Genomic DNA, 20,697 nt, shown 5'->3' with positions numbered 1-20,697 from the left:
CTGGATTGTAAACTGTCATGGTCAAAATATATTGATACAACAGTAGCTAAAATGGGGAGAAGTATGTCCATAATAAAGCGATGCTCTGCCTTCTTAATAGCACTATCAACGAGGCAGGTCCTACAGGCCCTAGTTTTGTCACACCTGGACTACTGTTCAGTCGTGTTGTCAAGTGCCACAAAAAAGGACTTGGCTCAGAACAGGGAAGCCCGGCTGGCCCTTGATGTACACAGAGAGCTAATATTAATAATATGCATGTCAATTTCTCCTGGCTCAAAGTAGAGGAGAGATTGACTTCATCACTACTTGTATTTATGAGAGGTATTGACATGTTGAATGCACCGAGGTGTCTGTCTGTTTGAACTACTGGCGCACAGCTTGGACACCCATATATGGTAGTGGTGGAGTAGGGGCACACAGTGTGTTGTGAAATCAGTGAATGTATTGTGATGTTTTTAAAATTGTATAAACTGCCTTCACGACAGCGACTATTCAACCTCAAGTGGCTGAGAGAATGTGGCCTGTCCCGAGGACCCTCACAGTGTTCTACAGGAGCACAATCGAACACATACGGCAACTCCACCACCTTTCTAGAGTTTTCCCCATTAGTTAACACTGAACGTTTCCCTCTTCTGTGGAAATTGTGATCGAATCAATGCAATATTAGCCACAATCAATGCAACATACCAAAACAAAATGAACTATGCAAGAGATTTTGTTGTAGGGGTTGGATTCCATTGCATTGACAGGCACGAATCAGGCCCATACTCTACACAAACCGGTGCGCCATAACTAATCAAAGCTGCAGCAGGCCTATATGTAAATAGACCATTGCCATATATGGATCTGTGCCATTCACTTTGAACTTGACAACATCTATTCTTCCGCGCCCAGAAACCTGCTCCTTTTAATCTCTGTTCCCGAACGCACTAGACGACCAGTACTTTTAGCCTTTAGCCGTACTCTTATCCTTTTCCTTCTTTGCTCCTCTGGTGATGTAGAGGTTAACCCAGGCCCGACAGCCCCTAGCATCACTCCCATTCCCCAGGTGCTCTAATTTGTTGACTTCCGTAACCGTAAAAGCATTGGTTTCATGCATTTTAACATTAGAAGTCTCCTCCCTAAATTTGTTTTATTCACTGCTTTAGCACACTTCGCCAACCCGGATATCCTAGCCGTGTCTGAATCCTGGAAGGCCACCAAAAATCCTGAAATATAACATTTTCCGACAAGATAGAACTGCCAAATGAGGTGGAGTTGGAATCTACTGCAGGGATGGCCTGCAGAGTTCGGTCATACTATCCAGGTCTGTGCCCAAACAATTCGAGCTTCTACTTTTAAAAATCCACCTGTCCAGAAACAAGTCTCTCACCGTTGCCGCTTGTTATAGACCCCCTCCCCCCCTTCGGCCCCCAGTTGTGTCCTGGACACCATATGTGAATTGATCGCCCCCCATCTATCTTCAGAGTTCGTACTGTTAGGTGACCTAAACTGGGACATGCTTAACACCCCGGCCGTCCTAAAATCTAAGCTAGATGCCCTCAATCTCACACAAATTATCAAGGAACCTACCAGGTACAACCCGAAATCTTGTCACGTTCCTGACCTATTTCTGTTAATTTGTTATATGTTTAGTTGGTCAGGACGTGAGTTTGGGTGGGCATTCTATGTTTTCTGTTTCTGTGTTGGTTTTGGGTTGCCTGGTATGGCTCTTAATTAGAGGCAGGTGTTTGGCGTTCCTCTAATTAAGAGTCATATTTAGGTAGGCGTTGTCACAGTGTTCGTTGTGGGTGATTGTCTTCCGTGTCTGTGTAATTGTTTGCACCATATGGGACTGTTTACGGTTTGTTCGGTTTGTGCAGTCTAATTGTCCTATTCGTGCGTTCTTCCTGTTTTATGTGAGTTCGTCGTATAGGTCTGTCTACACCGTTTGTTATTTTTGTTAGTTTATTCAAGTTCGTGTTTTTTCGTTAATAAAATGTCATTTCACTACGCTGCGCCTTGGTTCCCTCAATACTCCTCCTCTTCCGAAGATGAAGAGGAGGAGGACCGCCGTTACAGAATCACCCACCAAGAATCCAGAACCAAGCAGCGTAATTTGGAGCAACGGGGAAGTATACAGGACTTGTGGAGTTGGGAGCAAATATTTAACGGAGAAGGACCATGGGCTAAAGTGAATCACCGTCCATGGGAACAGCTGGAGGCAGCTCGGAGAGTGGAGGAAAAGAGAGAGAGGAACCGGAGTTATGAGGGAACGCGTCTTGCACGGAAGCCAAAAAAGCCCGTGAGTAACACCCAAAAATTTCTTGGGGGGGGGCTAAGAGGTAGTGGGCCAAGGGCAGGTAGGAGACCTGCGCCCACTTCCCAGGCTTACCGTAGAGAGCGGGAGTACGGGCAGGCGCCGTGTTACGCAGTAGAGCGCACGGTGTCTCCTGTACGAGTGCATAGCCCAGTGCGGGTTATTCCACCTCCCCGCACTGGTAGGGCTAGATTGGGTATTGAGCCAGGTGTCATGAGGCCGGCTCAACGTGTCTGGTCTCCAGTGCGTCTCCTCGGGCCGGCATACATGGCACCTGCCTTACGCATGGTTTCCCCGGTTCGCCTACATAGGCCGGTGCGGGTTATTCCACCTCCCCGCACTGGTCGGGCGACCTGGGAGCATTCAACCAGGTAAGGTTGGGCAGGCTCAATGCTCAAGAGTGCCAGTACGCCTCCACGGTCCGGTATTTCCGCCGCCACCTCCCCGCCCCAGCCTAGTACCTACAGTGCCTACACTACGCACTAGGCTACCAGTGCGTCTCCTGAGCCCTGTTCCTCCTCCACGCACTCTCCCTGTAGTGCGTGTATCCAGTTCGGTGCCTCCAGTTCCGGCACCACGCACTAAGCCTCCTGTGCGTCTCCAGAGCCCTGTACACACTGTTTCTTCTCCCCCTACTAATCCGGATGTGCTTGTCCTCAGCCCGGTGTCACCAGTGCCGGTACCACGCACCAGGTATAGAGTGGGCTTTGAGAGTACAGTGTGCCCTGTCCCTGCTCCCCGCACTAGTATGAAGGTGCGTGTCCTTAGCCCGGTGCCTCCAGTTCCGGCACCACGCACCAGGTCTACAGTGCGCCTTATCCGGCCAGAGCCATCCGTCTCCCCAGCGCCATCTGAGCCATCCGTCTCCCCAGCGCCATCTGAGCCATCCGTCTCCCCAGCGCCATCTGAGCCATCCGTCTCCCCAGCGCCGTCTGAGCCATCCGTCTGCAATGAGCCTGCAAAGCCGCCCGTCTGCCATGAGCCTGCAAAGCCGCCCGTCTGCCATGAGCCTACAGAGCCGTCCGCCAGACAGGAGCCGCTAGAGCCGCCCGCCAGACAGGAGCCGCTAGAGCCGTCCGTCAGACAGAATCTGCCAAAGCCGCCAACCAGACAGGATCTGCCAGAGCCGCCAACCAGACAGGATCTGCCAGAGCCGCCAACCAGACAGGATCTGCCAGAGACGCCAACCAGACAGGATCTGCCAGAGCCGCCAGCGAGCCATGAGCAGCCAGAGCCGTCAGCCTGCCATGAGCGTCGAGAGCCGTCAGCCTGCCATGAGCGTCGAGAGCCGTCAGCCTGCCATGAGCGTCGAGAGCCGTCAGCCTGCCATGAGCGTCGAGAGCCGTCAGCCTGCCATGAGCGTCGAGAGCCGTCAGCCAGCCATGAGCGTCGAGAGCCGTCAGCCAGCCATGAGCGTCGAGAGCCGTCAGCCAGCCATGAGCGTCGAGAGCCGTCAGCCAGCCATGAGCGTCGAGAGCCGTCAGCCAGCCATGAGCGTCGAGAGCCGTCAGCCAGCCATGAGCGTCGAGAGCCGTCAGCCAGCCATGAGCGTCGAGAGCCGTCAGCCAGCCATGAGCGTCGAGAGCCGTCAGCCAGCCATGAGCGTCGAGAGCCGTCAGCCAGCCATGAGCGTCGAGAGCCGTCAGTCAGCCATGAGCTGTCCTTCAGCCAGAAACGGCTATATACCCAGAACTGCCCCTCAGTCCAGAGCTGTCTCTCTGTCCGGAGCTGCCTTTCAGTCCTGAGTTGCCCCTCTATCATGATCTCCCTCTCTATCTTGATCTACCTCTATTTTCTGATCTATCCCTCTGTCTGGTGCTATCCCTCTGTCTTGATTTATCTCTCTGTCCCGGTGCTGTCCATGTTATTGATGTTACTAAGAGGATTTTGTGGGGGTAAATTGAGGGTGGACATTTTTAGGGGGAGAGGGAGGTTAGGATTGATTATGGTGGGGTGGGGACCTCGCCCGGAGCCTGAGCCACCACCGTGGTCAGATGCCCACCCAGACCCTCCCCTAGACTTTGTGCTGGTGCGCCCAGAGTTCGCACCTTATGGGGGGGGTTATGTCACGTTCCTGACCTATTTCTGTTAATTTGTTATATGTTTAGTTGGTCAGGACGTGAGTTTGGGTGGGCATTCTATGTTTTCTGTTTCTGTGTTGGTTTTGGGTTGCCTGGTATGGCTCTTAATTAGAGGCAGGTGTTTGGCGTTCCTCTAATTAAGAGTCATATTTAGGTAGGCGTTGTCACAGTGTTCGTTGTGGGTGATTGTCTTCCGTGTCTGTGTAATTGTTTGCACCATACGAGACTGTTTACGGTTTGTTCGGTTTGTGTAGTCTAATTGTCCTATTCGTGCGTTCTTCTTGTTTTATGTGAGTTCGTCGTATACGTCTGTCTACACCGTTTGCTATTTTTGTTAGTTTATTCAAGTTCGTGTTTTTTCGTTAATAAAATGTCATTTCACTACGCTGCGCCTTGGTTCCCTCAATACTCCTCCTCTTCCGAAGATGAAGAGGAGGAGGACCGCATTACAAATCTATAACCATGGGCACCCTCTTAGATATCATCCTGACCAACCCGCCCTCTAAATACACCTCTGCTGTCTTCAACCAGGATCTCAGCAATCACTGCCTCATTGTCTGCGTGCGTACTGGGTCCGCGGTCAAACGACCACCCCTCATCACCATCAAACACTCCCTAAAACACTTCAGTGAGCAGGCCTTTCTAATCAACCTGGCCCGGGTATCCTGGAAGGATATTGACCTCATCCCGTCAGTAGAGGATGCCTAGTTGCTCTTCAATAGTGCTTTCCACTCCATCTTAAATAAGCATGCCCCATTCCAAAAATGTAGAACCAAAAACAGATATAGCCCTTGGTTCACCCCAGACTTGACTGCCCTTGACTAGCACAAAAACATCCTGTGGCGTTCTGCATTAGCATCAAATATCCCCCGCGATATGCAACTTTTCAGGGAAGTCAGGAACAAATATACTCAGTCAGTTAGGAAAGCTAAGGCTAGCTTTTTCAAACAGAAATTTTCTTTCTGTAGCACTAATTCCAAAAAGTTTTGGGAACCTGTAAAGTCCATGGAGAATAAGAGCACCTCCCCCCAGCTGCCCATTGCACTGAGGGTAGGAAACACTGTCACCACTGATAAATCTACGATGATCGGTAATTTCCATAAGCATTTGCTTTCCACCTGGCTACCCCTACCCTGGCCAACATCTCAGCACCCCCTGCAACTTCAACGCCATACAACACTCCTTCCGTGGCCTCCAACTGCTTTTAAATGCTAGTAAAACTAAGTGCATGCTCTTCAACCGATTGCTGCCCGCATCCTCCCGCCCGACTAGCATCACTACTCTGGACGGTTCTGACGTAGAATATGTGGACAACTACAAATACCTAGGTGTCTGGTTAGACTGTAAATTCTCCTCCCAGACGCACATTAAGCATCTCCAATCCAAAATTACATTGAGAATCGGCTTCCTATTTCACATCAAAGCCTCCATCTCTCATGCCGCTAAACATACCCTCGTAAAACTGACTATCCTAAAGATCCTTGACTTCGGCGATGTCATTTACAAAATAGCCCCCAACACTACTCAGCAAACTGGATGTAGTCTATCACCGTGCCATCCGTTTTATCACCAAAGCCCCATATTGGGGCGGCAGGTAGCCTAGTGGTTAGATCGTTGGACCGAAGGATTGCAAGAGCGAATCCCCAAGCTGACAAGGTCAAAATCTGTCGTTCTGCCTCTGAACAAGGCAGTTAACCTCTCTTGGATATTCGGGACGGTAGCGTCCCACCTCACCAACAGCCAGTGAAATTGCAGGGCGCCAAATTCAAAACAACAGAAATCCCATAATTAAAATTCCTCAAACATACAAGTATTTTACACCATTTTAAAGATAAACTTGTTATAAATCCAGCCACAGTGTCCGATTTCAAAAAGGCTTTACGACGAAAGCACACCAAATGATTATGTTAGGTCAGCTCCTAATCACAGAAAAACACAGCCATTTTTCCAGCCAAAGAGAGGAGTCACAAAAAGCAGAAATAGAGATAAAATGAATCACTAACCTTTGATGATCTTCATCAGATGACACTCATAGGACTTCATGTTACACAATACATATATGTTTTGTTCGATAAAGTTCATATTTATATCCAAAAATCTCAGTTTACATTGGCGCGTTATGTTCAGTAGTTCCAAAACATCCGGTGATTTTGCAGAGAGCCACATCAATTTACAGAAATACTCATAATAAACATTGCTAAAAGATACAAGTGTTATGCATGGAATTTTAGATCCACTTCTCCTTAATGCAACCGCTGTGTCAGATTTCCAAAAAACTTTACGGAAAAAGCACACCATGCAATAATCTGAGTACAGAGCTCAGACACAAAAACAAGCCATACACATACCCGCCATGTTGTGGAGTCAACAGAAGTCAGAAATAGCATTATAAATATTCACTTACCTTTGATGATCTTCATCAGAATGCACTCCCGGGAATCCCAGTTCCACAATAAATGTTTTTTGTTCGATAAAGTCCATCATTTATGTCCAAATACCTCCTTTTTGTTCGCACGTTTAGTACACAAATCCAAACTCAGGAGGCGCGGGCAAGTCCAGGCAAAAGTTCAGACGAATTACAGTTCGTAGAAACATGTCAAACGAAGTATTGAATCAATCTTTTGGATGTTTTTATCATAAATCTTCAATAATGTTTCAACCGGATAATTCCTTTGTCTGTACAAATGCAATGGAAGGCAGCTAACTCTCACGGGAGCGCATGGCACTCTGCCAGACCCCTGACTCAAACAGCTCTCATTCCCCCCTCCTTCACAGTAGAAGCCTCAAACAAGGTTCTAAAGACTGTTGAAGCCTTAGGATGTCAACAGTCCCCATAGACACAGTCCCCATAGACACCCCATAGACACTGGAAGCCTTAGGATGTCAATATGACCCCATAGACACTGTATATTCGATAGGCAATGACTTGAAAAACTACAAACCTCAGATTTCCCACTTCCTGGTTGGATTTTTTCTCAGGTTTTTGCCTGCCAAATGAGTTCTGTTACACTCAGACATCATTCAAACAGTTTTAGAAACTTCAGAGGGTTTTCTATCCAAATCTACTAATAATATGCATATTCAAGTTTTTAGGCCTGAGTAGTGTAACGGATGTGAAATGGCTAGCTAGTTAGCGGGTACGCGCTAGTAGCGTTTCAATCAGTTACGTCACTTGCTCTGAAACCTAGATGTAGTGTTGCCCCTTGCTCTGCAAGAGCCGCGGCTTTTGTGGAGCGATGGTTAATGACGCTTCGTGGGTGACTGTTGTCGATGTGTGCAGAGGGTCCCTGGTTCGCGCCCGTGTCGGGGCGAGGGGACGACGTAAAGTTATACTGTTACATTGATGCTGTTGACCCGGATCACTGGTTGCTGCGGAAAAAGGAGGAGGTTGAAAGGGGGGTGAGTGTAACGGATGTGAAATGGCTAGCTAGTTAGCGGGTACGCGCTAGTAGCATTTCAATCAGTTACGTCACTTGCTCTGAAACCTAGATGTAGTGTTGCCCCTTGCTCTGCAAGAGCCACGGCTTTTGTGGAGCGATGGGTAACGACGCTTCGTGGGTGTCAGTTGTTGATGTGTGCAGAGGGTCCCTGGTTCGCGCCCGTGTCGGGGCGAGGGGACGGTTTAAAGTTATACTGTTACAGTAGCAGGCAGTTTACTCTGGGCACCTTTTTATCCAAGCTACTCAATACTGCCCCCCAGTCCCAAAGAAGTTAACCCACTGTTCCTAGGCCGTTGTTGAAAAAAGGAATTTGTTCTTAACTGACTTGCCTAGTTAAATAAAGGTAAAAAAATAAATTAAATAAAAATATACTACCCACCACTGCGACCTGTATGCTCTCGTTGGCTGGCCCTCACTACATATCCGTCGCCAAACCCACTGGCTCCAGGTCATCTATAAGTCTTTGCTAGGTAAAGCCCCGCCTTATCTTAGCTCACTGGTCACCATAGCAACACCCACCCGTAGCACGCGCTCCAGCAGGTACATTGCACTGGTCATCCCCAAAGCCAACACTTACTTTGGCCGTCTGTCCTTCCAGTTCTCTGCTGCCAATGACTGGAACGAATTTCAAAAATCTCTGAAGCTGGAGTCTTATATCTCCCTCTCTAACTTTAAGCATCAGCTGTCTGTGCAGCTTACCGATCACTGTACCTGTACATAGCCAATCTGTAAATAGCACACCCTGTAACGTCCTGACCAGAGTTCTTATGTGTTGTGCTTGTTTTAGTGTTGGTCAGGACGTGAGCTGGGTGGGCATTCTATGTTGTGTGTCTAGTTTGTCTGTTTCTGTGTTCAGCCTAATATGGTTCTCAATCAGAGGCAGTTGTCAATCGTTGTCCCTGATTGAGAATCATATATAGGTGGCTTGTTTTGTGTTGGGATTTTGTGGGTGGTTGTCTCCTGTGTCAGTGTTTGTGCCACACGGGACTGTGACGGTTAGTACGTTTGTTGTTTTGTATTCTTGTCTAGTTTTCATGTCATTAAATTATGGAAACTTACCACGCTGCACACTGGTCCTCCGATCCTTCTCGCCTCTCCTCGTCTGAGGAGGAGGACGACTTAGACTGCCGTTACACACCCGACTACCTCATCCCCATATTATTACTTATCCTCTTGCTCTTTTGCACCCCAGTATCTCTACTTGCACATCATCATCTGCATATCTATCACTCCAGTATTAATGCTAAATTGTAATTATTTTCACCTCTAGGGCCTATTTATTGCCTACCTCCCTACTCTTCTACATTTGCACACAATGTACATAGATTTTTCTATTGTGTTATTGACTACGTTTGTTCATGTGTAACTCTGTGTTGTTGTTTTTGTTGCACTGTTTTTCTTTATCTTCAGTTGTAAATGAGAACTTGTGACTGTTGGACTGTTTTATAGCATGAGCGGTCCTGAGTAGATGCCCTTGTTTTGAGATCAAAGCGATAGCTACATGTAGCGACGTGTTTACATTTGTGCGCACATCCTTTGCTAGTTAGTGAGGTATTATCCCAGTTATAGATTATTTGTAGTCAGCAATGGGGGAGTGATTTGCTTTTTGTCTTAAATGGGGCAGTGTTGTATTTTGAGACAGGCTTGAATAAGCTAAGTAGCCAATTGGCACAAGGTAGAATAATTTGTCTGATTCTCTGTAATAATGGTATGGGAATAATGATGCATCAAACAACACAACATTTTCAGCAGTTACCTCCTTGTCTGAAGGACAAGTGGATAAACAGGTTAATGTCAAGCCCTGCATGTTTTTTTCAAAAGTCTCATGGAATGTAGGCCTAGCTTCAACACCACACATTGGCTGCAACTGTAGGCTGAACGATAGAACAGGGATTTCCATGTTAACATGTTATGGGATGCATTTTCTCCATTGTTTTTGATGGTAGGCCACTCTGGTAGGTCTACATTATGATCAAATAGCCACAGTAGCCTACTTGACCACTTTTAAAACTAACTTAAAGTGGGTACAGCCTCAGTGTTCACAGAAAACGCGCGGTGGAAGTTGCACAGAATTTCCCAAACGTTCAAATTTGCTCAGTCATGGAAGAAAATTGAGGGAACATTGCATACAACACCAGGTGTAGCAGGAAGGCCAAGAAGATCATCAGGGACCTGGGCCACAGCCTGTTTGCCCCACTTCCATCACTCAGACGTGGGTAGTACAGGACCATCATGTCTAAAACTAACAGTCTGGCTAATGGCTTCTACCCACCCCCAAACCATCAGGCTGCTGAATAGCCCACTTTGGACATTTATCATGTTGAATAGCCACAACTACTCCAGGAAAACATTCCCCCACTATTAAACCACCGCCACCAGCCTGTACCGTTGACACCAGGTAGGTAGGGCCATGGACTAATGCTGCTTAAGCCAAATTCTGACTCTGCCATCAGCATGATGCTACAGGAACCGGGATTCATTGGACTAGGCAATGTTTATCCACTCCTCAAGTGTCCATTGTTGGTGATTGCGTGCCCACTTGAGTCGCCCGCATCTTCTTGTTTTTAGCTCACAGAGTAGAACCCAGTGTGGTCGTCTGCTGCAATAGCCAATCCGTGACATGGATCTACAAGTTGTGCGTTCCAAGATGCTGTTCTGCACACCACTGTTGTATTGCGCACACAGGACTGCCGCTGACTGGATGTTTTTTGTTTGTTGCACTATTCTTGAAAAACCCTAGACACTGTTGTGTGTGAAAAGCACACACACACACGTACAAGACAAATCCTCTCAGACAGTTTCAGCTCATGAGCTCCATCAGCAGCAGATTTCATTTAGAATGGAAAATGAATGTTTATGCAACTAATGTTAGTGCATCGAATCACATTGAACCGAATCGCACCGATTCTTTCCTCTAATCAGACCGCATCGTGCCGTTTCAAACTTAAACCTATCATTCCTGTATCGTATCGGAGCCCATGTATCTAGATACGTATCAAATCGTCTTGAAAAGGAATGTTGCACATCCTTAGTAACCATTTTTCTATTTCCTCCAACCCCAGTTGCACTACAACTCCAAAACCATGAAGACTGAGTCACCCAATGCCTCGCGAGGATCCTCCCTCCCCCGCACCCTCTCCAAAGAGTCCAAGCTGTATGGTATGAAAGATTGCGGCCCTCACAACCCTCCCAATGCTGCCCAAAGCAAGACTGACACGCTCCTTCCTCCCCCACCCCCACCTCTACCATCAGGTACTGAGAGCTCTCATTATTACTTGCATGCCCTTTCACCTTCTGTGTTGATCTAGAGTAAAGCACCACATCTCCATCGTGGCCATAGACATCCTCAATCAACCCACCCAATCAATGTAATGCATGCTTGTGTAGTCGTGTCCAAGGCTTTGATCTGTGAATGTTGACGACTATTGGGATTTCTGTGTTGGAATGTTTTAAGATCCAGTTAATTTAATAATTTTGTTTCAGACACGTAGTGGGTGGATAGATAAAGGGGCTGTTTAATTAAAAACTGTTATTCTCCAGATGAAAAGAAAACATAAAAGGTGGAACCAGAAAGTTCTGTAAATGAAAGAACATTTGATAAGTTTGTCCCACTATGTGTTTCATTCCATCACTAGTTAGGTAATGGGTCACACTAAACACAGCATCCCAATGTTCTAGGCCTATTGTAATTACCAATGTTGGTGTAAGTAGTGAAGCTTTGTGTGACCCTGTCAAACTCAGATCATGTGTCCTCTGCAGCCAAAGGCAAGGGTAGTGGTGGGGTGAAGACAGCCAAGCTGTACGCCTGGGTGGCCCTTCAGACCCTCCCAGAGGAGATGGTCATCAGCCCTTGTCTTCTGGACTTCCTGGAGAAAGCCTTGGAGACCATTCCAATCACCACTGTGGAAAGGAACTATACTGGTATGTAGGGTCATTTAATTGCAAATCCATCGCCTGTTTGCCGTGGGAGAGAGATGGTTAGAATGGGGTTGCTGGGCCTTAATGACCAACAACATACTAGACCGTTGCTCAAAGCTGACCCCGTTTTGTCTGTGTGTCTCAGCTGTGAACTCCCAGGAGGAGGACATAGGCCAGTTTGAGCCAGTGGATCCCCTGGAGGAGTCCACCACCTCCCTGGTTTCCTCCACCTCTGCCTACTCCTCCTTCCCTGTGGACGTGGTGGTCTACGTCAGAGTACAGGTAACCTACCTCAAATTGCCCGCATTACTATGGCTCGCAAAGCTCATGTCATTCTGTTCGCCATTGTACAATATGAGTGTTTTAAATGAGTATGTTTTGCTGTCACAATGTCCAGACACTGAGACACCACACTCAAATGAATAAAGTTTTCTAATTCTATTCTAATCTGACTCCATGTCTCCAGCCCTCTCAGATCCGCTTCAGCTGCTTGCCCATGTCCAGAGTAGAGTGTATGCTGAAATTGCCATCTCTAGACCTGGTATTCTCCTCTAATCGCGGTGAAATGGAGATCCCATCCAGCACCCAACCTACCGACAGCCCACACCCACCCTCCTCCACCCCCCCGAGCCAACACATCCTCAAACCGCCCCCTATCAAAGGAGGTTTGGATAGCAACACACCAATGCACCTGTAAAGCAACCTATAGATGTGCGAGTGGCTGCATTTCAATTTCTAAGTCTATCTAGTCCATAATAACACCTCTTTGATCTAACCTCCAGGTCCCTCTCCATCTCTGGGTAGCCCTCTGGGCCGGACCCGTCACAGCAGCAGCCAGTCAGACCTCACCGCCCCCCCCAGCAACTCCTCAGGGCTCAGCTTCACCGCCTGCATGTCAGACTTCTCCCTCTACGTGTTCCACCCCTACGGTGCAGGGAAACAGAAGTCTGCCGTCACAGGGCTGCCCCCAGGCCCAGGACCTCTAGGTATGGAAAAGTGTGGTGAAAGTTTAACATCCTGAAAATGTATTCATATATTCTAAAGCCTATTTTTATTCCTGTGCATTATAATTGCAGTGTAGTCCACCAACCGCGCTGTACAGCATGCCTCATAGTGATACAGGGTTGTTCAGACTTCCATCAGTCAGTGTGTAGCATTATAACAGCGCTATGAAGTCTTGTCTCATATCTGTTCTTTCAAGGTACAGTGGATGAGGAGCCGTCCTCTGTGACTGGGAGGAAGGATTCACTCAGCATCAACCTGGAGTTCGTCAAGGTCAGCCTGTCCAGAATGAGACGCACCGGAGGACCCACCTTCATTGAGAGCTTTGTACCTGGCAAGGGAGGCAAGATGGACACCACCCTTATCAATATCTCAGGTGCCCCATCCGCTCTTGGAACAGGTTTAATGGTTGGACACCGTCTAATCTGAAAGCAGTCTTTGGTCTTCCAAATGGGAATGTTATGTGTGGTCACGTCCCAAATTCTTGTCATTGCTTAAAAGAGATGAGCAAAAAATGACTGTATTAAATAAATAATAGGGGTGTAATTGTTTCTTCAAACTCACAGTTCGGTCTGTATTGCGGTTTTAGGTCTACGGTTCGGTTTTGGCACTGCGGGAAAATGAAATGCCAATACTTACTGTAGTACATTTTTGTTTTGGCAAAAGACATGAAACTAACCCAAAATATATAAAACTGCTGTCTATTAATTGTCCAAACTCACGGCCACTTTCCCACTCTATATTGTTTAAGAATATCTACGTCATTCCCAAACATTCTATGAATGTGTGAAAATGTGCTAGCTTGTTTAAAAAAAAAAAAGATTTAATGTTGCTAAAATGCTGTCAGTTCCACTTTAATTGAGAAGGTTTTTGGGAAAGCCTTTCCATCTATTATTTTACCGTTATTTTACCAGGTAAGTTGACTGAGAACACGTTCTCATTTGCAGCAACGACCTGGGGAATAGTTACAGGGGAGAGGAGGGGGATGAATGAGCCAATTGTAAACTGGGGATTATTAGGTGACCATGATGGTTTGAGGGCCAGATTGGGAATTTAGCCAGGACACCGGGGTTAACACCCCTACTCTTACGATAAGTGCCATGGGATCTTTAATGACCTCAGAGAGTCAGGACACCCGTTTAACGTCCCATCCGAAAGACGGCACCCTACACAGGGCAGTGTCCCCAATCACTGCCCTGGGGAATTGGGATATTTTTTAGACCAGAGGAAAGAGTGCCTCCTACTGGCCCTCCAACACCACTTCCAGCAGCATCTGGTCTCCCATCCAGGGACTGACCAGGACCAACCCTGCTTAGCTTCAGAAGCAAGCCAGCAGTGGTATGCAGGGTGGTATGCTGCCAAAAGACGGTTGTCATTGGCATCATCGCTAACAGCTACATAGTAGCAGACAAACACACACAGAGACAGGGACATTCCCACGCTGTTGCCATTTCAGAAAGTTGAAGGAAAATACAAATCACTTAAGCATTTTGTTTATGTTTTATTATCATCTTGGTCAAATTAATGAATGTTCTAATAAATTCAATACAGTTAGTTGATTTCCTACTAAGTTCAATACATTTTTTCTTCTACTGGGAAGCCAAAATGTTCCCAAACTGGAGATTTCAACGATGATGGAGGATCCTCCAATTCTGGTTTATCAACCCCACCATTCGCCTTCGTACAGAACTAGTTCCCGGCTGCGCCTCACAAAAGGATAGTCTGAAATGGGTACTGGTATACAGTCAATGTTTAGGGGCACTGGTTAGTTGAGGTAATATGTACATGTAGGTAGAATTATTAAAGTGACTATGCATAGATGGTAACAGAGTAGCAGCGGTGTAAAAGAGGGGGCAATGAAAATAGTCTGGGAAGCTATTTGATTAGATGTTCTTGGACCTAGACTTGGCGCTCCGGTACCGCTTGCCATGCGGTAGCAGAGAGAACAGTCTATGACTGGGGTGGCTGGGGTCTTTGACAATTTTTAGGGCCTTCCTCTGACACCGCCTGGTATAGAGGTCCTGGATGGCAGGAAGCTTGTGATGTACTAGGCCATTCGCACTACCCTCTGTAGTGCCTTGCGGTCAGAGACAGAGCAGTTGCCATACCAGGCAGTGATGCAACCAGTCAGGATGCTCTCGATGGTGCAGCTGTAAAACCTTTTGAGGATCTCAGGACCCATGCCAAATCTTTTTAGTTTCCTGAGGGGGAATAGGTTTTGTCGTGCCCTCTTCACCACTGTCTTGGTGTGCTTGAACCATGTTAGTTTGTTGGTGATGTGGACAACAAGGAACTTGAAGCTCTCAACCTGCGCCACTGCAGCCCCGTCGATGAGAATGGGGGCATGCTTGGTCCTCTTATTCCTAGTCCACAATCATCTCCTTTGTCTTGATCACGTTGAGGGAGAGGTTGTTGTCCTGGCACCACACGGCCAGGTCTCTGACCTCCTCCCTTAAGGCTGTCTCGTCGTTGTCGGTGGTCAGGCCTACCACTGTTGTGTCAAATCAAATTTTATTTGTCACATACACATGGTTAGCAGATGTTAATGCGAGGGTAGCGAAATGCTTGTGCTTCTAGTTCCGACCATGCAGTAATATCTAACAAGTAATCTAACCTAACAATTTCACAACAACTACCTTATACACACAAGTGTAAAGGAATGAATACGAAAATGTACATAAAAATATATGAATGTGTGATGGCCGAACGGCATAGGCAAGATGCAGTAGATGGTATCGAGTACAGTATATACATATGAGATGAGTAATGTTGGGTATGAAAACATTATTTAAAGTGGCTAGTGATACATTTAATTACATCAAGATGGCAAGATGCAGTAGCGTACAGTATATACATATGAGATGAGTAATGTAGGGTATGTAAACATTATATAAAGTGGCATTGTTTAAAGTGGCTAGTGATACATTTATTACATAAATTCTTCTGTTATTAAAGTGGCTAGAGTTAAGTCAGTATGTTGGCAGCAGCCACTCAATGTTAGTGATGGCTGTTTAACAGTCTGATGGCCTTGAGATAGAAGCTGTTTTTCAGTCTCTTGGTCCCCGCTTTGATGCACCTGTACTGACCTCGCCTTCTGGATGATAGCGGGGTGAACAGGCAGTGGCTCGGGTGGTTGTTGTCCTTGATGATCTTTTTGGCCTTCCTGTGACATCGGGTGGTGTAGGTGTCCTGGAGGGCAGGTAGTTTGCACCCGGTGATGCGTTGTGCAGACCTCACTACCCTCTGGAGAGCCTTATGGTTATGGGCGGAGCAGCTGCCGTACCAGGCGGTGATACAGCCCGACAGGATGCTCTCGATTGTGCATCTGTAAAAGTTTGTGTGTTTTTGGTGACAAGCCAAATCTCTTCAGCCTCCTGAGGTTGAAGAGGCGCTGCTGCGCCTTTTTCACCACGCTGTCTGTGTGGGTGGACCGTTTCAGTTTGTCCGTGATGTGTACGCCGAGGAACTTAAAACTTTCCACCCTCTACACTACTGTCCCATCAATGTGGATAGGGGGCTGCTCCCTCTGCTGTTTCCTGAAGTCCACAATCATCTCCTTTGTTTTGTTGACATTGAGTGTGAGGTTATTTTCCTGACACCACACTCCGAGGGCCCTCACCTCCTCCCTGTAGGCCATCTCGTCGTTGTTGGTAATCAAGCCTACCACTGTAGTGTCGTCTGCAAACTTTATGATTGAGTTGATGATGGCCACGCAGTCATGGGTGAACAGGGAGTACAGGAGAGGGCTGAGAACGCACCCTTGTGGGGACCTGGTGTTGAGGATCAGCGGGGTAGAGATGTTGTTACCTACCCTCACCACCTGGGGGGCGACCCGTCAGGAAGTCCAGGACCCAGTTGCACAGGGCGGGGTCGAGACCCAGGGTCTCGAGCTTAATGACGAGTTTGGAGGGTACTATGGTGTTAAATGCTGAGCTGTAGTCGATGAACAGCATGTTTACATAGGTATTCCTCTCGTCCAGATGGGTTAGGGCAGTGTGCAGTGTGATGGCGATTGCGTCGTCCGTGGACCGATTGGGGCGGTAAGCAAATTGGAGTGGGTCTAGGGTGTCAGGTAGGGTGGAGGTGATATGGTCCTTGACTAGTCTCTCATAGCACTTCATGATGACGGAAGTGAATGCTACAGGGCAGTAGTCATTTAGCTCAGTTGCCTTAGCTTTCTTGGGAACAGGAACAATGGTGGCCCTCTTGAAGCATGTGGGAACAGCAGACTGGAATAAGGATTGATTGAATATGTCCGTAAACACACCAGCCAGCTGGTCTGCGCATGCTCTGAGGACGCGGCCGGGGATGCCCTCTGGGCCTGCAGCCTTGCGAGGGTTAACACGTTTACATGTTTTACTCACGTTGGCTACAGTGAAGGCGAGTCCGCAGGTTTTGGTAGCGGGCCGTGTCAGTGGCACTGTATTGTCCTCAAAGCAAGCAAAGAAGTTGTTTAGTCTGTCTAGGAGCAAGACATCGTGGTCCGCGACGGGGCTGGTTTTTCTTTTGTAGTCCATGATTGACTGTAGACCCTGCCACATACCTCTCGTGTCAGCCGTTGAATTGCGACTCCACTTTGTCTCTATACTGACGCTTAGCTTGTTTGATTGCCTTGCGGAGGGAATAGCTACACTGTTTGTATTCGGTCATGTTTCCGGTCACCTTGCCCTGATTAAAAGCAGTGGTTCGCGCTTTCAGTTTTGCGCGAATGCTACCATCAATCCACTGTTTCTGGTTGAGGAATGTTTTAATAGACGCTGTGGGTACAACATCACTGATGCACTTGCTAATAAACTCGCTCACCGAATCAGCGTATTCATCAATGTTGTTGTTCGACGTTATGCGGAACATATCCCAGTCCACGTGATCGAAGCAATCTTGAAGCGTGGAATCCGATTGGTCGGACCAGCGTTGACCAGACCTGAGCGCGGGTGCTTCCTGTTTTAGTCTCTGTATATAGGCTGGGAGCAACAAAATGGAGTCGTGGTCTGCATTTCCGAAAGGAGGGCGGGGGAGGGCCTTATATGCATCGCGGAAGTTAGAGTAACAATGATCCAGGGTTTTGCCAGCCCGGGTTGCGCAATCGATATGCTGATAGAATTTAGGGAGCTTTGTTTTCAGATTAGCCTTGTTAAAATCCCCAATACTTTGTGCACCCTCCCCGTTTATGAGATTGGAGAACACATTGGGAGGGATCTTAGACCATTCCTCCATATAGAATCTTTCTAGATCCTTGATATCTTTCGGTCTGGCCTTATGTAGTGCCCTCTTCAATTCAAACCGCAGGTTTTCAAATGGGGTGCATGTCCGGAGACTGAGATGGCCATTGCAAAATGTTGATTTTGTGGTTATTTTACTATTTCTTTGTGTATGTTGATGTATGCTTGCGGTCATTGTCTTGCTGGAAGATCCACTTACGGCCAAGTTTCAGCCTCCTGGCAGAGGCAACCAGGTTTTTGGCTAAAATGTCCTAGTACCCTAGTAGAATTTATGATGCCGTTGACCTTAACAAGGGCCCCAGCACCAGTGGAAGCAAAACTACCCCATAATATCAAAGATGTTTAACAGTAGGTATGAGGTTATTTTCTGCATATGCATCCTTCCTTCGACACCAAACCCACTGCTGGTTTGCGTGGACAAAGACCTCTATTTCCGTCTCATCTGACCATAGCACCCGGTTCCAATCCAATTGCCAATGCCGTTTAGCAAACTCCAGGCGTTTACATTTGTTGGTTGCTCTCAATAAAAGCTTTTTTTCTGGCAACCCTTCCAAAGAGTCTATTGGCATGAAGGTGGTGTCTAATTGTATATTTGGAAATTTGGTGACCCCAAGTTCTGTAATTCTCCAACTGTGGCCCTTGGATTTTTCTTTACCTCCAGAACCACTTGCGCCCTCTACCAGGCTTGTTTATCACGTGCGAGTGGTTTTAAAATTCTTAAATCTTCAGAAATCGCTCAGCCATTTCCTGGTTGCTAAAATTCTAATAGTTCTCCTAATTTTAGTTTGTGACAAAACAAGCAAGTATAGTGTTGAGAATCATTGTACTATCTAAACCGCTGTGAAATTATATTTTCAATAACCAATCATGTATTTTCAGCTGAAATTTAAGCACGGGATGCATAGAAATAGTGCACGTAGAACAAATCTAATGTTTTTTTTAGAATTGCTCTCGAAGAGCATGTCAGATCTTTAACTCATATTTCTATGTGAATTTGGTCGGGACACCCAAAAAGTTACATATTTCAGTTTTTTTTCTCCATTGTGTTACCTAGTTTTTATACCCCAGTGAAACAGGAAGCCATGGAAGGGCCACAATACAGATTCAATTTAAAAAGTAGAATGTTAAGCAGATTACATTTTGTTTGATTTTATTTCTAAGAATATAAACTGTCTTTTATGATTTGTTTAAATTGCTTGTTCAACACAATATCTTTCTCTGAGCAAATGTATTAGTATAGAAAGGTCTGTCAAATGGGGGGAGGGAAATTCATCGAGTTAATCGCATGGTTTACTTTCATTAATCTCCAATTGATGCTGTTTTTTAAGATTTGTTATTCAAGTCACATTACAGGAATATTGACTTATTGATTTTGTCCAAGGTAATGGTTAGCAAAATCTGGTAAATTCTTTAACCACAATGTCAACCTGTTTTGACATCGCATTGTTGTTTTTACTTGTATAAATTATGTATTTTGGATGTTTTTAGACAATGCGATTAATCACAATTTTTTTTTTAAATGCACTAAAATGACAGTTAACTCGAGTTAACTGATTACCTCTGACAGCCCTAGCATATATTTTTTTACATACAATTAGGACTTGCACAATTATCGTATAATCGTGTAAACTGACAATTATGTGGTGGGGTTTTCGCGTTATTTGTAACTTATTTCGTACATAATGTTTCTGCCACCGTATCCTACGGCAAAAAAGAGCTTCTGGATATCAGGATAGCGATCACTCACCTCGGATTAGACGAAGATCTTTTCTTCAACAAGCAGGACGCACAGGATGTACTTCAGACACCCAACAAGGCTGAAATCCCCGTCATTGGCAAGAGAAAGAGACGCAGGTGTAGAGGACACAGGGTGGGATGCCTCGTAAAGGATCCGCCAACGGCGAGTGGGAAATATGCCCTTACCATCAATATTACTTGCCAACATACAATCATTGGACAATAAATTAGACGAGGTACGATCACGAATATCCTACCACCGGGACATCAAAAACTGTGTCTTATGTTTCACCGAATCGTGGCTGAATGACGACATGGAAAACATTCGGCTGGCGGGATATACGCTGCACCGGTTAGATGGAACGCTGCACCGGTTAGATGGAACAGCACAGTCCGATAAGACAAGGGGGGCGGTCTGTGTATATTTGTAAACAACAGCTGGTGCACAAAATCTAAGGAAGTCTCTAGCTTTTGCTCGCCTGAAGTAGAGTAACTCATGATAAGCTGTAGACCACACTATTTGCCAAGAGTTTTCATCCATTTTTTTTCGTGGCTGTTTATTTACCACCACAGATGGATGCTGGCACTAAGCCGCACTCAGTCAGCTGTATAAGGAAATAAGCAAGCAGGAAACTGCTCACCCAGAGGTGGCGCTCCTAGTGGCCGGGGACTTTAATGCAGGGAAAGTTAAATCAGTTTTACCTAATTTCTATCAGCATGTTAAATGCCCAACCAGAGGGAAAAAATATCTAGATCACCTTTACTCCACACACAGACGCGTACAAAGCTCTCCCTCGCCCTCCATTTGGCAAATCTGACCATAATTCTATATGCCTGATTCCTGCTTACAAGCAAAAATTAAAGCAGGAAACACCAGTGACTCAGTCTATAAAAAAGTGGTCAGATGAAGCAGACGCTAAACTACAGGACTGTTTTGCTAGCACAGACTGGAATATTTTCCGGGATTCTTCCGATGGCATTGAGGAGTACACCACATCAGT

The 20,697-nt window shown here is 46.5% G+C and overlaps 1 protein-coding gene across 17 annotated transcripts in view; it reads left to right on the top strand.

Annotated features, from left to right (window-relative positions):
• Nucleotides 1–20,697, top strand: part of LOC129811789 (bridge-like lipid transfer protein family member 1) — a 148,432-nt gene that overhangs the window by 110,041 nt on the left and 17,694 nt on the right. For 11 of the 17 annotated variants that reach the window (XM_055863410.1, XM_055863405.1, XM_055863401.1 and 8 more), the window contains 6 exons: nucleotides 10,883–11,072; nucleotides 11,562–11,741; nucleotides 11,884–12,020; nucleotides 12,205–12,403; nucleotides 12,521–12,724; nucleotides 12,940–13,116. In XM_055863410.1, the coding sequence (XP_055719385.1) occupies nucleotides 10,883–11,072; nucleotides 11,562–11,741; nucleotides 11,884–12,020; nucleotides 12,205–12,403; nucleotides 12,521–12,724; nucleotides 12,940–13,116 (1,087 nt within the window). The remainder of the gene's footprint in view (nucleotides 1–10,882; nucleotides 11,073–11,561; nucleotides 11,742–11,883; nucleotides 12,021–12,204; nucleotides 12,404–12,520; nucleotides 12,725–12,939; nucleotides 13,117–20,697) is intronic. The other 6 variants (XM_055863407.1, XM_055863404.1, XM_055863417.1 and 3 more) reach the window with 3 other exon arrangements.

This window comes from Salvelinus fontinalis, chromosome 15 (genome assembly GCF_029448725.1).
Source record: "Salvelinus fontinalis isolate EN_2023a chromosome 15, ASM2944872v1, whole genome shotgun sequence".
Lineage (NCBI taxonomy): Eukaryota > Metazoa > Chordata > Actinopteri > Salmoniformes > Salmonidae > Salvelinus > Salvelinus fontinalis.
Note: the sequence above shows the minus strand (reverse complement) of the source record. Positions and strands in the feature narration are given on the sequence as shown.